At 38.8% G+C, this 17353-nt stretch overlaps 1 protein-coding gene across 8 annotated transcripts in view; it reads right to left on the bottom strand.

Moving 5' to 3' along the window:
* The window catches only part of Mdfic (MyoD family inhibitor domain containing), a 79621-nt gene that overhangs the window by 50902 nt on the left and 11366 nt on the right, over window positions 1–17353 (bottom strand). For 4 of the 8 annotated variants that reach the window (XM_087657984.1, XM_087657986.1, XM_087657982.1 and 1 more), the window contains 1 exon segment: window positions 8930–9052. In XM_087657984.1, coding sequence (XP_087514110.1) covers window positions 8930–9052 — 123 coding nt within the window. 8 annotated transcript variants of the gene reach the window in all.

Genomic DNA, 17353 nt, shown 5'->3' with positions numbered 1-17353 from the left:
GCTTAGCAAAACTAGATCCCTGCTCCTTCATGATTACCACTCCATCCACACCCAGTTTTACTGACCTATAACTGTATGGATATATACAGAGTGTCCGGTTTTTTAAATGGCCCAGCATTGAGTTTAATGCTCTGTCTCTGTTTGCTTAAAATTCACAGTGGTTTGGGTATACAGATTTCTCTCTCCCTCCTTTTGCGTGTATCTTGCTCTGCCTTCTGTCTTTCTCTCTTTGTCTCTCATATCTCTGTGTCTTTGTGTCTCTCATCTATTTCTCTCTTTCTCTGTCTCTGTCTCCCTCTCTCTCTCTCTTCCTCCCTCCCTCCCTCTCTCCCCCTCTACCTCTCTATTGGTATTTATCATCCAGTCCCCAAATTTTGTGGTGGATTCCAATGTATTCAGATCCTGAAAAACAAAAAAAAAATTCCTATCCTGCCTACAACCTGAAGCTTGTCCTATATATGCTTGGGTGGACTCTCTATTGTCTCAGGAAGCTGAACCCTACTCTTTTATTTTTGCTATGTGGGAGCACTTGGGGTTTTTTGTTTGTTTTGTTTTAATACTATTGAATTAATTTAATGTAATAAAATAATTCACTTAAGGAGATGATCAGAAATGCAGTCTAGGTACACAAAATATTAAGTGGATACCCTTTTCATCTATATGTCTACACACAATTTCACTGAACTCCCCAGTAGACAAAGTGAGTGGCCATATACCTTGTAATAAGAAGATATATATATATGCAATGTTATATATACAGATACAGATAGCTATAAACATCTATATCATGAAGGTAACACTCTTCATGACACATATATTTATCATTCCAGTGTTATATATTGACTGTACTGGGTGGAAAAACCTCCTTAGTGTCCTATAATAATAAAGACTCCAAATGATCTGTATCATATCCCACCTCTTCAGAGGCTGTAGTTTGGGATATGAAGCTGCTGTCCTATCTACATACTAGCAGATACAAACACACAGCAGGAAACAGCAATATAATCGATAATCGATTGAGTTTGTGTACTGCAGGACAGTTGAGCGCAGAACCCAGTTCGAAGCTTTTTCTGAAGTTAACCTTCTGAGTTTAACATGAACCATTTCAGTTGTTCATCTCCATGACCACACTTAGACCCTGATCTCACCTAAAATGGTTCAACCTACACATCTTAAATCCACATTTTCCATTATTATGTCCAAACTTACCTTTCCACATTACCTATCCAACTACAACTAGTTCTATCTTGATTCTGACATAGTAGAAACCTTTCTGGAATATTAATCTTTGTTCTTTTAGTTGTAAGCCTCTTCATGTCTTCTTTCCCCCATACCCATAGCTCATCACTTTAAACCTTCTGATGACAGGTCCTTAAATGCTTTGCCCCATTGTCCTTGCACAACAGTTATTTCAACTAAAATCCTTGGCCTTGTTCCCAGCACTTGTTTCATCTGGCTGACTTCGCCTCGCAAATTAATGAACCTTGTGAATAATGCCAAATGGTTCACAGCTGTAATTTCAGAACTTGGGAGGCTGAAACAGGAGGGTTCCCATGAGTTTGAAGCTAGCCTGGGCTACACAGAGAATTCTAAGCTAGTCTTGCCTAGAGTGAGAGCCTATTGAAAGATCTGAGAGGGAGACTCTTGAGAGAGAGAAACCTATTTCCTGTTTCTCCATCCTGCAATTCTCTGTGACATAATCTAGACCAAACACCTTCCTTTCTTGCCTTTATTAATATAATAATGGTCTTATCATGAGTTTGTTCCTGACTTCAGTCCTCTCCATTTCTATTTATTTCCCAAATTATTACAAACACCATCTTCCACAAAGAAGTACGAGTTAAAACAGCATAAACCTTATCAGGTCAAAACTGCAACACCATCAGTCTTCATCTAAGGAAGTCTTTCCCTCTCATCACTCTCTACCTCTGAAGAACACACTTTATGTCCCAGTTTATGCAAAACTTCCAACTCCATTCAACTAGCCCCCTTCTAGATGCCAAAATGTGCTATATTTTAGGCTTGTAACACCACACACACATACAACCACACAACCCATTTCAGTTATCTAAACCACTTTGGTAGAATCACAGGTATGGCTTCCTCAGGGCTTTCCTCTGCAAAGCTCTCTCTGATACCCTTCCCATGTCAGGACTTGGACTTCCCTTATGTAAACATACAGCAGCCCTGCACTTTTCCCTGAGGTATTGCTAAAGCAAGCAATCATCTCAGGAGAAACTGCCTTTGCCACAAGATCATAAATTTCACATGCAAAAGCTACACCTGCATAGACCATGACTTAATCCTCAATGTAGCTCAGTAGTAATAACAGCTATCATAGTATGCTCTTTCAAAGTTTTAGTTCCAATCCTAATCCCAAAATTTTCATATAGAAATAGTCTAAAAACAAATAATTTCTGTACAAGTTCTCGGAATTTTCAGATGCAGGAAGTTTGAGGTTGGAGAACTAAAATTATCTTGACCACAGCACTTGTGGTCTTGATAATTAAATGCTATTTATTTCTTCAGAGGTTAACATTTTTGAGATGATCTCTATGATAATTCCCAGGCTTCAGTTTTTCTTCAGAAGCTTGAAAAATTTACAAATGCTAAATTTAGGGTCAATGGTAAGCCCTTATCCCCTACCTGCACTCCAACTCAACCATCTAGCTGGTGAGGAAGGATCAAAAGACTTTATAGGACTACCAGAAAGAACTTGAAAATCTGTGGCAGAAAAATAGATGATGTGGATTAAAAGCCAAATACCCTAGCATATGGTGACAAACATGTACAAATAAATTAGAACAAAAATAGCAGCATAAGAGCAACAATGACAACATGTGTTGTGTTGTGCATAACTCAAGGAACTTGAACACACAGCCAACAGTCTTAACAGAAACAACAGTGAGTTCTAAACCTGGAATTAATCTAAAGCAGTGGTTCTCAACCTTACTGATACTGCAAACCTTTAATACAGTTCCTCATGTTGTAGCAACCCCAATCATACAATTTCCTTATGGCTACTTCATAACTGTAGTTTGATACTATTATGAATCATAATTCCAATGCATAATAGGCAGAATATATGACAGGAGACAGGTGAAGTGGTTGTTCAACCTCAAAAGAGATCTTGACCCATAGGTTGAGAATTCCTAGATTTTCTAGGAAAAGAAAAATAATGTGGTTTAGGGAAAGATAAAGAGGCATACATACAAACACCTATTTCTGTTAAATGCAACACAAATATTTTTTTTATATTCTGTATAATGGTTTATAAACATCTTGCTACTTTATAACACATTAAAGCTCTTAATCAACTGAACGCAGCAAACCTGCAGCCATGACTTCAGAGGTCTCGTAAAATGTAGTCTATCTATCTTAGTGCTTCCAAGCATTTGACTCAATGGAACCATAATGAGAAGAAAAATATCTTAAAATGCATAGCTCAACTCAAGGATAATACTAATGCACACTGATGAACTAACTCACCATCCATTCTTGCAATGGAGCACAAAGTCACCTGTATAATCCTCAAAATGGCGTGATGAGCCTCCTGGTATTAGCAGTCCCATTTGGGAAATAAGAAGTAGGAGTTCACTGATGATAACTTACTCAACACCAGTAGCAACCACATAATCAGGACCCTTTTCCTAGTAGTTCATTTCTACCGGCCTTCTCACATCTAATATTAAGAGGTTCAACACAAAAGATAAACAATATTTCTCTCCAGTGAAGGGAAAGAACCCAGGGTGAGCATGGAATAATCTACCCTGAAAGTGAATTGTGTAAGGAAATGTCACCTCTGCTCTAGAATAGGGGTCTACATGGTTACGATTAACCGAGGACATCCAAAAAATGACTCACAATTTCACACACCCCACCTGGAAACCAAACCGTCAGCTTGATTTTGTAATAACTGATGATTAAATGTTCTCCTCCAGGACAATAGGAAAAGCAACTGTGCCCGTGGGTGTAAACACTTGGTCAGCATAGTGAAAAACAAAGAATTTACTGACAGCTGGAGAGAGCAAGAAAGGGCAGTGAGCAGCTCAAAAGTCAGAACGACTTGATCCTAGTACTTCTCAGAGACCTGAATGAGCATGAAGTGTCAGGCAATGCCTGAAACTAATAAGACGACTGATTTTTTTTTTTAATACGCTACATCTACCAGTCCTCGCAAGGTGCTACATTAATGGGGGATAATTTTTAGTTTCATACAAACCGAACTCTAAAGGAAGCCAAATAATAGTTGTTGAAATGTGCATTCAAACAAGAGAGCTGCAGAAAACTCTTAAATCAAAACCTCTTCATGCTCTCTCTCTCCCATCGAAATAAGAAATGTTCTAAGGATATGACAGTATGCCTGAGCACCTGCCTTTCTTTCTTGTGTTTTCCACACAGGCAGAATCCCCTGGAGTGATGGAATGGTGTTCATTAAGGGTGATCAGCTCTAAGCTGGCAGAGGCTCAGAAAAGAAATAATAGAGTTCCTAACAGCAGAGCCTGTTGATATGGAGAGGAGATTCAGAGGATGCCAAGAGGAAGGCTTCAAGTAGGAGGGTGAGTGGAAAAGCAAGGAGCTGAGGCTCCCTCTGTAAGGGCGGGCAAGTGTGAATTAGAGAGCGGCTTGCATTCTCCTGCCAATTAAGTGCTTACTATTATGAGAGCTAAAAACTCTTCAAAATGAATAAATGGGTTAAACAGAATGGGGATTACCATTTAAGTAGAGCATTCTAACTTTGCTTCAGATCATGGGAATTCTATAAAATCACAAAGGAGAGAATTAGCTGAACCAAACAGTTTAATTTAATGGGAAATTTATTTTAGAAGAGAAGCTGAGGAAAATTTCTGGAGTTAAGTAATGACATTTAGAATTAGAGGCATTTATGTGCAAAGCAAGGTCCATGGATAAAGTTAAGTAACAGGAATGCTCAGAAAGACCAAGAAAAATCTGCAATAGAGACCTCAGGCACTTAAGAAGAGGAACAAAGAAAAATGTAAGCTCTTCATGGGAAATAACCAGTATAGTAGAATTTGACCTAAATTAAACCAAAATATTGCCGACACATGCTATCTGCCTGTCAATAGAGGTGCATGTGTGCATACATGTACATTCACATGTAAATTCATATGCACAAATTTATATGTGAACACACACGTATGCATCTGCATATACACACATAAACATCCTCTCCTATCTTAAAAACCACCCTAAGATCATTTCTTTTTAATTATAATTAAAACATGCAATGTTGCCCGTTACCTTTTATGGATTTGTGTGTATTACAGATTAAATAGAAACATGAATGTTAAATTGGGTGTTATTTCACTACAATGTCTATTTTATGAAGCCAGAAAACTGGCGATTACTAAAACAAAGCACTATTAAGAAGTATAGTTTCAATTGTACAGCACACCACATAAACTCTTATAAGGGGAAGAACTGACATCTCAGCCTGTGCTCTCAGGGAAAACAAAACAAAGCAAAACACAAAAATTATATAAATTCTGCAATTTGAAATAAATCCCCCCACATTAAATTATACTCAAAAGTAGTTTCTCAGAATATGAAGGCTTCTTAGGCATTTTAAGGATCTCTTTTTTAAAATCATAAAATAGAAAAGAATCTTTCCAATTATAAATTTTCCTCAGAAAAAAATTGCTATTGTGCCTTTAATCCTTTGCTAATTTAAGACTTTTTTAAACAAACGCCAAGTAGCTAGAACTGCCGCGCTTTTTTATTTAAATGTCGTAAGAAAGATATTCACACAGCACATTCCTGCACCAGACTCTGTGTGGCCTATTTATTCACAATATTCTGTTCCATATGGATTTCTTCTTTTATTTATTACTTCCAGAAAGGATTTTCTCTAATAAGTGAGCAACTCAGGGGCAACATATTGGAAATAGAAGCCTTCAAATCACAGTCCCACACCTGCCACCTGCCATGTTTCTTCTAGAAGTAACTACGGAAGAAGAAAAGCTCAAGCATCCACCCAGCCCTGAAGCCAACTCGTGTGAGCTCCAAGCAGGTGGTCCACAGAGGTCAAGGTTAAAGATCATGGAATAACTAAGAAATAGTTCTCTGCTTGGAGCTCATCTAGGAAGCCTGGGAATACACCCTATCATTAGAATGTAATTTCCAAAGCAACCCCTCCCTTGACGTTCCAGAGCCGTTTTATTCTCAATAAAGAGAAGTGCAAAAGTCTCTTCTCATGGCCAGAGATATTGGTCCATTATAAATTACCCCCTAAATGTCCAATGGAGAAGGCAGCAGGCAGCCTGAACAGTGGAGACAGGCCAGTGCGTCATCAGCCCTCTGTAACTACTCTCAAGAGCAGACAAAGAAAACTCAGTCAGATTCAACAGTTGCTCTTTGCACTTTTGACTCCTGCAGCTGAGCTACCCCAAGGAAGACTGGAAAAAAAGAGTGGGCCGTGCATTTGAAACTCTTCTCACACCCGGCTTCTTTCTCTTTTTCTCTTTCTGACGCGCTCTCCCTCCAGCCCATCTAGCACCTCAGTGGGAACACTCACATCAGTTCTGTGGAAGCCAGCTGTCCCGTTCTTCCACAGCACTCAGGGAGCCACACAAGACTCCTGGAACAGGAGGGAGCCAGGACTGACTCACCGCTGACATTCAATTCCAGCCCTGTGGGGTTCTGAGCCACCAGCTCCCTTTCCAGGACCTATTGTTATTACAAAAGATCTGCTGAGCCTCTGAACAGCAAAGCAAGAAAACACCCATCTCCCTAATGTGGGAAGCAGACATTGACTTAGAGAGACATGGCTGAGGACTCTGTTGGGGAAAGCCAAGAAGGAAAAGCAGACTGCTTCATGGAGCACTAAATCAGGGAGATGGATTAGCTCCATGAAGTTCTAAATCAGTGCGATGGACTAGCTGCTGCTATCACAATAGGAGACTTCTTGATGCTGGCTGGAACGGAGTCACATTTAGCATGCTCTAAGTTCTTCCACTTCAAGTGTTTCTTATACAGCCAATAAGATAGCCTTCATCTACAAAAGTATGACTGGGAAAATAGCAGAAATCAGAGAGTTTGGAATTTTTAATCCTCATCCTGAGTCACGAGTATTTGAAAAATCCTTGCCAGCTCGGGTTTCCAATGGTATTACAGGCTATGGTCATTATTTTCACGAGTCTATTTATCTGCCAAAGGTCACCACAGCATTCTTAGAGAAGGTGACAGATCTCACTATCTCTACAGTCGTTCTGTGAGCATTAGCAGCAACCGAAACACTTGTTCTCAAATGCTCCAGTGTTCCACGGCACGAAATGCATCATTATTTCAGTAAGGAAACTATTTCCTGCAATATGTTTGATCCGTGTCCATTTAACCAGTAAAGACAATGGAAAGAACAATTCACTTTAAATCCTGTCTTTTAACAAGATGAATTCTGTGTCTAGCATGAGATTTACCAAGTAGCAAAAAAAAAAAAAAAAAAAAACCCTAACATGTGGATCCAAACCTCCAAATCCTCATGTCACAATGTCTTTGGGGTTTTGCCTTAAGAGATCTTATTTACAGTTTTCTACTGTGGACTTGAGAAAGAAGAGTGGAGAAATAAATTAGTTAAATCAAACCCTTACAATTCTGCTTCTATAAAAGAAAGAGAGAAGGGGTCGGGGGAACTACACGTGCCCTTAATAAGTGGAGTTTAAATTCTTTCCAGTAAACCTTAGCACCAAGTCTAGTTTCTAGGAAATCATATGCAAAGTGTGCCAGCATTTCCCCAAACTTTATCGTTCCCAAGTTTAGAGTTCGTAGTTTGGTAAAAGAGGATAAATATATGTTGAGGCATAACTGTTTTCTTCAAATGTTATTTATGTGATTCTTTGGAAAAGGCTATATAAATCCTGTTTGTCACTAATTTCTTTGTTACATTTCCTTCCTTCCTATTCCCATCTGTAGGACAAAAGTATCTCAACTCTAAAGTTAAGAGAAAGAAAACATGTTTGGGGAGCTTTTTTAGAAAGGAAAACTATAAATGTCTTTCAACAATATTTTTATTAGTATTGCTAATTTTCTGCCAAGTTGGTGTTTTTCTAGTATTCAGTGAGGGCCAGGAACTGAGCATTCTTCAGAAGAAAGTAACATCAAAACTTTCGAAGGAAAAAAAAAAAACGTACTACCAGAGGGAATCTATATTATAAATTGTCTGAAATGATGAGGTAAAATTAAGTCAGGTAGTACAACAATTGAATCTGAGAAATGCATTCTCTCTGTGCTCTAGCATACTAATACCGAGACACAGTAACCATGAATAAGAATTCGAAAGATTTCCTTCTATGCTTTTTCAAATGAGTCCATTTATACTCTTCCCTTGCCTAAGTTATTTTCAATGGCAAATGTAATCTGAGCTATCTAGGGGGACTCAGGTTCTAGAATCAAGTTCCAAGTCTTAGACCTCATACTGAATTCACATTGTCAACATCACCCAAAAGATACCCCATTTTCTAAAATTCTCAGAGTGAAATAAATACGGCAATGCTTTATGAAGTCTCTACAGAGCCACCTCAGCGGCAAGAGAAGCATCCAAAAGAAGCATCCAAAAGATACAAATAGCAACATAAAATACAGTTGGTATCAAATGACAAGAGAACAGTAATGACAAGAGCACTTTATCCCTTAGATCTGATATGGTGTACTTAAGGATGGCCAATGGGTCCTCACTCAAGAAAGAGCTATCTGAGTAAATCTCACAGTAGAATATAGTGTTTGCAGTCAGTTATGCCAGTCTAAAGAAGATATGAAAGCTCACAGTGTATTTACATCCTAGCATTAGCTCTGATGTTTCAGCGCCAATAGAAACACTGCCAGATGTAGTGATGTATAGCAATGTTACTTGGGAAGGGACCTGAGGGTACACTCTCATAGTCATCACTCCAATTCTCTCTTAAGAAATACTTACTTCTGACAAGTTCGCCATCTGAAGGATTTCTCCAAATGGACTGGTCCCGAATCAGCCCACACCTAGTGTGGCTACTGGTAGTTTGTCTTTTTTCTTTCTCGGTAGTGTCTTCATTACACTCTTCTGAAAAACATTAAAAGTCAATTATCATTTGATGAAAGCTACCTGTCTTTCTGTACTTCAAGGTTTGTTTATTTGAGGATTTTTCTGAAACAGTATCTAATAAAGCATAGACCTGGAATTCTCTATGTAGCTAGTGATGACCTTGAACTCCAGATTTCCCTACCAGTACCTCCCAAGTGCTGGAATCATGGGTGTGCAGCACCACACATGGCTTAAGTCTTTCTACTACTTCCAAGTTGTTGGCCATAGGTTAAGGATAACTAAGTATACCATTATCAACTATTGCATATATTGTTGGCCCATTAACATTTGTTGGGTACCTACATCTTTTCATCATTAAGGAAACATGCTCCCAAGAAAATAAAACCTATCAAGATGGCAGTAAATAAGTTTTAGGGCAGCAAGTGATCTGTCATCAAGAGAAATGTAGAAAGGTTACATCAAGGATGAGCAGGAGTGAGTCCACACAGGTAGGAGGCAGGTGAGACAGAAAAAGCATCAAAGGAGAAGAGACTACAGATGATTGATACACATGAAAGCCAGCGCACAGTTGAATGAGAAGTAACTGGGCAGTGAGGATATAGGAAACAGGTACAGAGGTCTCTCTGTAGAAACGGAAGGAAAAAGTCAAAGAGTGTGCAATGCCTCCTCGGAGAGGCAAGTGTTTAGGATGAGAGGTGGGTATGTAGGATTATGAGTTCTCGGGTGGAAAGACAACATGTAAGGAAAGGGAATGTCTTGTTGGGAGCATAAGTCAAACAACACACAACCTATAACACAAGGTAAAATGCATGCTATGAAAGGTCCAGAGCACTAAAGGAGTTCAAAAGAGCAGGAAAAAAAAATCTCATCAGGATTCAGAGATCAAGAAAGACACTATAGAGAAGGGAGCGTGTTGGATGGTTTCTAAAAGATTAGAAGAACTTCAAAAAGTCACATGGGAGAAAGGCGGAAGAACAGCATGGGAAAACTCCAAAAGCAGACACTTGGGCAAAGGTCCCAGCTCCAGGCTAGGAAGCTCTTTCAGAGGGACAGGAGGTGAGGCTGTGAAGTTCTGATGAAGATTGAATGTGGATATCTGAATGTCAACAGAGGAAATCTGGACTTAATTCAAAAGCAAGGGGGAACAAATCAAAGAAGCCATGGAGGCTCTGTGAAATGACTAAGGCTATGTATTAAGGAGAGTAATAAACAACCTCAATCCTAATTGACTGAGGGGCCAAGATGAATAATTTCTACTTCATGTAAAAGACAAGGAGCTTACCCTCAGGAGATCCACTTTTCCTATATATCCTTCATATATTCACTGGAGAGAGAGAGAGAGAGAGAGAGAGAGAGAGAGAGAGAGAGAGAGAGAGAGAGAGAGAGAGGAAGAAGAGGAAAGGACAGACAGACTCCTCAGGGAAAGAGACTGAGACTACCCACATACGATCACACATGTGAAGACCTGGATGATGGAGCTATTTGAAAAGGTTGTAGAAATGTCACGAGGTCAAGCCTCGATGGAAGAAAATGGGTCACTTTGGGCAGCCTTGAAGTTTCATAGCATGGTCCACCTTTCATTCACTCTGGGCTCCCTAAGTGGCAAATGAGACCTGGCAACTTCCTGCTCCTGCAACAGTGCCTTCTCTTCCTGCTGATATGTCTTCCATGCCATGCATTTCTCCACAGTAAACATTGTCTCCCTTTAGATGGTTTCGTTGACATCTTTTATCATAGCAATAGAAAAGGAACTAATACATTCACTGAAGTGGAAAGTCAGCCAAGTTCAAATAGACACCGAGGAGAGTTTAACAAAATGACATATCAGAAACCGCGGCAGATGTGAGAAATGAAGTAAAGTTTGCACAGATAAGTGGATGGATGGGGTTAAAATGACGAAACTTTTCATCAAGATTTGATGGTAAACTATATGAAGAATGGGAGAATAACGTATACATTGTGTTTTTAAAGACATATGGTATGTATAAACATTTATTCATTTCACTGGGTGATGTCCTTATCTTGAAATATAGCACATTACCTAGTCTTCATGCAGTTCGTGGTCTGGGAGATGAGTTAAAAACTGAGTATCTGATTGTGCAAACCAGAAACAAAGTATGGCTAGCTAATCTGCAGGGAGTGGGTCAAGTCTTGAGTAAGCCAAGCCAAAGACCAAAGCCTTAGGCCCATGGAGAATTGGTACATTTCACACCATGTAAGACTCAAATAGACTGCAAAACCTTCTTCTAATCCAAGAGTGAATATTCATGGTGTATGCAGAAAATATATGCCATGCCCTCCTCCTTTACAACCTGAAAAAGAGCTATCCTGTAGAGACTACTTCTAGTGATATTAGCTAAATCTGCCTCTCTGATCCAACAGCATCCGTAAACACCTCCATGAGTCAGCTCTACACTGTAAATGCTGCCTTCATGTTCGACTGTATAACATAAACAGGAGCTTCCAGCACACCATGGCTCCTCCATCAAAGAGCCCGATACACCTGATCTCGACTGGATATGTGTCCATGAGTTTTGTCTTTTCTTCCCTCTCTTGCTGCCCCAGTAAGGTCAATCCCTGGCACCATGCTAGACACATACTAGTCATCACCCTAAATTCCACTGCTAAAGCATGTCTAATTACTGAGCTTCTCTGCAGAGAGAATAGAGTCTGTACCATTAGGGAGGAGTAGAGAAACTCCATGATACCAAGCCATAGAGGCAAAGAAATGAAGGAAACTCAGACAGAAGTTGTTAGTCAATCTTCTTAACATTTCCAGTAGAAGAGAGAAGAAATTTCTGCACACGCAAAAAAAAATTTTCATGTATCACTGAGATTTCACAACAAATTAACAATTCTGTCACAAAGCACATTTCAACACATGAGAAATAGTTGAGTGTAAACTCAGGATGAAATCCAGACGCTAAGATTGCTACTTAGGGACTTTTCAGGCATTTTTAGACTACAAAACCATATTCAAACATCAGTGAAATATAAATTAAAGCATACTAAACCAATATGTTCTAGATTTATGTAACATTTATTCAGCATTATCAGAGGAAAGAATGTAATCTTCAAGAGATGTGTTAGTTTCAATTAAAATCTTAACTTTCTTAAACAATTCCAGAATTCTTTACTGCTATAGTCAACTCAAGCCTTTCAGAGATTATCAGCAAAAAAGACTTTCTGCGACCTCGCGAGTACACACGAACTGGCTTATCAGCAGCCCTACACGCTCACACGGTTAGGAAGCTGACTGCCGCCAGGTGTCATGCTAGTAGGCTTGATTCAATTAGTAACTTTAATTGAAGCTGAATGAAATTAATTATATAATTTTGAGCTGTTCAAGTTTAATTCCATTAAAATTAATTCATGAAACCGAGGCATTATGAAGCATTGCTGACTCAAAGAAAATAGGTATGAATAAACCCTCTAGACACACTTGACGCATATTTGAATCATGCCCAATATTCGAGTGCTAAGCACAGACCCTCTCAACTCCTCACAGAATAAATGGCAATGACACGTACTCCATATACACATGGATTTATGATGATGTAACCTACTCCTGGGGGGAAATGGAGTTCCTTCTACCCCAAATTCTTATTAAGAGACAGTTTATTATGCTTTTTTAAATGAGTTTTCTTATCTGCAAACTCTAGAATTAGATGATCACTAGTATCCTAAAGTCAAAAGAGGAGAAGAAAAAAAACTACCGCTCCATGTCTCATTATATTCAAAGGGAAATAAGTTATGTGTGGTTCCTATGACATCACAATCACTAGGATGTCCAACTTTGCCTCTTTTGAAGACTAAATGGCTTGAAAGCTGATCTCTAATTTGTCCTGTGATGATCTACTGCACCCAGTCCAAGGCAAGGCTCAGTAAAGGCTCCCAGTACAAACTTAAATTGTCTTAGGCTAACTCTTTACTAGTATAAATTAAGCTTCTGTGGCCACTTGGCAGCACTAGGAAAAGCTAATGCCTGGACACCATTTTATTTGTGTTGTTTTACATTTCCTCATCTTAAAGGAATATGAGATATTAGCCCCATAGATAGTGGGTACTTACACACATCAATGAGGAAATGGAAGGACGGGAGAAAGAGGGATTTCACTGATGAACAACCTTGAAGGACAACAACTAAACAAAATCAACCTGGGCAAAAGTTTCAAATAGTGGCGTCCTTCTTCAGAGGGGTTAGAAATTAGATATTTATGATGATTATCAATGGAGGCACGGTACCATGTTTAATAACAGATGATCGTTATCAACATAGGCCTGCAATGTCACATGTGCATTGGAAAGCCAAGGATTCAATCCACTGCATTCTGGATATATGAAAATTTGTAGTTGCAAATCAGTTACACCTAGGCCTAGGATGGAGACCCCCCAATACCAAGTGATTCCCCTAACATAAGATATCACTATGGACCAAACTATTCTGGTTCTTTCCTCTGTGTGGTGGATTATTCTCAGCCATGCTTCTTGGTTTTGCCAATAAGGCAGAACCATGCAGAGAACTCTAGCCACATTCAGATGCACAGACCCTAACCTTAGAGGATCTAGTGCAGTTGGCTTTGGTGAATGGAAGAGCGAGTGATGTCAGTAAAGAAACGTGGCCAAGCTGGATAGGTAGTAAGATCCATATCTTACTATTCACCTCCTAAACACAGAATTCCAAGGAATCAGAAAATGAAAGTTTACCTAATCATCTAATGAACACATCTATATGTAATTGTAGTTTATTATCAGAACAACTATGAAAGTACAAAATTGGAACAATTTATAAGACTAACCTGTTCTACCAATATTGGGGTAAAATAAATATATTATAGATATGAAAAATTGAAAATTACCACAGGGTCATTGGGGTATACTTGTGGGTGTGCCAAGCTTTCCGGTGTGCCTCCTCTACACAAAGAAGTGGAAAACAATTTGTAGATAAGCAAGGAGACCATGTCTTACAAACAAATCTCTCAGCCAGGGAGACCAAACACACTCATATGAAACAATCAAGCCCCAACAAAACAGAAGGCAGTGGAAGCGGTCCAGGGTCAGCCTTCTGGCTCCAAGGCTCACAGCTGTGTGAGCAGGGCAAGGCCCTAGGCTCTTCCTCCTCCTCTACATGGAAAAACAGAGATGTTAGGCTGCCAAGGCCATCTCACCCTCAGACACTGTAAGTGACTCTGCACAAGGGTAAACAATAGAATCCAAGTTCCCATAGACACAATAGGATGTTCAGAACCGGAGAAATCATAGAAAAAACTCTGTAGGCATAGGACTTGAGTTCATTCTTAGAGAGAGTAATAGGCATGGATTATGTTAAAGAAAAGTCAAAGGGGTAGAAAAAAATAAAAGTTCTAAATGATCAATATAAATACAATATTTCCTCTTCCAAAATGACTAACACTATCCAGGTTCAGCATGAATAGTGAGAGGAAATCTTCACCAATAATCTTGGTTGTTTCTGCTGAAGGAGAATAGATTTCAAGTACATACAATTTCTATCTCAGTGAAAATTCTATACTATTTTACCTAGCTGGCATTATCCAAATTTCAAACCTTGATAATGTTACTTACTTATCTCAGATACTTGGGGAAATCAAATAATTGATTCAGAATAAGAAAGAAAAGTTAATAACAAGCAAGAAAAATCTAAAAACATTAAACAAATTGAATAACTTACATAAAATTCATGTATGCCATATAACCACATTTATTTGGTATGTAGTTGTTTGGTAATTTTTTTTTTAAAGAGAAAGATACAAATGATTTACTTTGTTGAGAGGAAAAGTTAATAAATTTTCACAATTAGAGCACTGTCGTGGAAATTTCCAAAAGACTTTAATATGTAATATTTAGTTGATCTTCACAAGGGTCAGTGATAAAAATAGGAAGAAGACATCAGTACAGTTTTATAGATGAGAGAACATGGTGTCTCAGAGTCAGATGTCGAAGTGAAAACAGGATGATAGTGGTGGGGATGGTGGGGAGAATCTTGTGGCCCAGCTGATTTCAGCAGAGAAAACTCATTGCTCAGACAGCCCTTCTCTCAAACTGAATGGAATGACACCGCACAGGAACATGGCCTGCTCTTAGTTTGGCACGTCAGTTAGGTGCTCTTTGTTTTGACCATGCATGGGTCATCAGGTAGTCTATATCTATAGTCCTCTCTCTTGTAGACAAAAGCTAGTGAACTCAATCCTTCTATTAGGCAATTACTCAGACTATTAACAGGAATGGCCCCACCAGTTTATACATAAACAAATATATCATTTTAATAGTTGATGGTTGTGTGTATGTGTGTGTTTGTTATATGCACGTGTGTACTTGAATGTCTGTGTGTGTGTGTGTGTGCTCACCCATGTTTGTGTATGTGAAGATGAAAAGCTGACACGTTTTCTACATTATTCCTCCACTGTTTGTTGTTTGTTTGTTTGACACAGGTTCTCTCACCGAGCCTGAAGTTTTCCATTTTGGATGCGGTGGATGCCAAGGATTCTCCTGTGTCGATCCCTGAAAGTGCTGGGAAAAGTTTGTTCGCGTGCCTAGCTTTAATGGACCTGCTGAGCATCTGAACTCAGGCCCTCATGTTTGTACAGCAAACACTTTACCCACTGACCCATCTCTCCAGCCCTAATTACTGAATGTTTCTGACAAAGCATTGTAACAAAACAATACAGACTGTTGCTTCACAGTGAGCTAGAACTGTTAGCATAGTGAGCAACGTTATTGGACAAGGATGTTTGATTAAACTTTGAGACACTATAAAATTCTGAAAATTCACAGCCTTCTAAGTAGTAAAGCTAACGCTGCTGTCATTTTAAATCCTAGATGTGTGCATCCTTCCCTGTCAATAAACAAAGATTACCTTTAAGATCTCTAGGACAGACATAATATCCCCAATTTGTACTCTGCACTACAGAATACTTAGGAGCACAGTTTGTCACATCAATGGGACCACTACTAATTATGCGAATCATATAAAAATTATTCTTTGTTAAGATTCTTCCTATCTTTAAAGTGCCATCTATAAAAATGAGAACAATAATGTACAGAGGACATAGGTCATATCATAGTAAATGGACATGAGTTCATACCTAGAAAGCAGTGTCTTCTTACAGTAATTGATCATTCTCAGTGACTATTACTGTTCTTTTACATAACCATCTTTCAAAGTCCTGCTATAAAAATATCATGGGGAAGCTGTTGAGCTTAATAACCACTTTGTAATCCCTTCCTGAAATACCACACAAGCTACATGTCTGTAGATTGACTAAGGAAAAGTACTATCCTATGAGAAGTTGTGGGGTTTTGTTTTTTGGATTTTTGTTTCTGTTTTCCATTGTGAACAAGGCAGTTCCAAGAGAAGGAGAATACTCTCAAGTCAAATCCATGAACAAATTTGAATGCCTGCATCTGACTTAGCAGTCTGTGGCCACAGAGTCTGGGCGTTCCTCAGCCTTTTCTAGTATTCTGTTTCAATATGTTTTCCCTTTTTTTAACGTACTATTACCATGTCCTCTCAAATGTTCTCCTGAAGTAGACAAGGTTCAACTCACAAAGCAAACACCAAATATGTTTTCCTCTTGTTAGCTATGTGGTATTTGCTTACTTAGAGGATGTATAAACAATGGTAGAGCTTCGAAACTATCTTTACAAGCCCTCCTAAACTTTAGCCACTGTTCAATGAACTTATATTTTCAAAGAAAAGAAAATACAGATCACTGTGCTTAAGTTTAGGGGTCTTTTACAAGTTATGCCTCATATACTTCAATTAAGTACCCAGTCATCTATAACAGATAGAGTTTCCAAAATATCTATATTATCACCCTTTGCAAACCTCTATCCATCCCTATGCTCTCTATAAAACTTGTCTCCTACAACCTCATTTTAGCTATCTATTCAATATCCAGACCATTGTATTCTAGTTGACAACATCCTAAGAAATCTGAGGCAAAAATCCCTAAGAAAAACTCTGTGACTATCTTTTCCCAGAGGCTCAGAACAATGTGGAAATTCTGCAAATATAACCTTTAAAACAAGAAAACAAAGTTAAGACAGTTCTCAGGAAGACCTGGGGCCTGGAATTTCACTTCTTCACTGATCCAAAGGGAAACAAAACAAAACAATAACAACCCTGAATCCTAACGACCTTTACAGAGCAATGCAAATCCGACCTTCTCTGTCCATTCCTCCCAGTGCATTACAATCTCCTTATCCCAAAAGCTGTATGATCATTTAAATAAGCACCGTATCACATTAACACACAGGCACGTAGAGAAACTTCCAGGATTTTATAAACAGGAAAAAAAA

Source organism: Rattus norvegicus, chromosome 4 (assembly GCF_021556685.1).
Source record: "Rattus norvegicus strain SHRSP/BbbUtx chromosome 4, alternate assembly SHRSP_T2T, whole genome shotgun sequence".
In the NCBI taxonomy this organism is placed as follows: Eukaryota; Metazoa; Chordata; class Mammalia; order Rodentia; family Muridae; genus Rattus; species Rattus norvegicus.
Note: the sequence above shows the minus strand (reverse complement) of the source record. Positions and strands in the feature narration are given on the sequence as shown.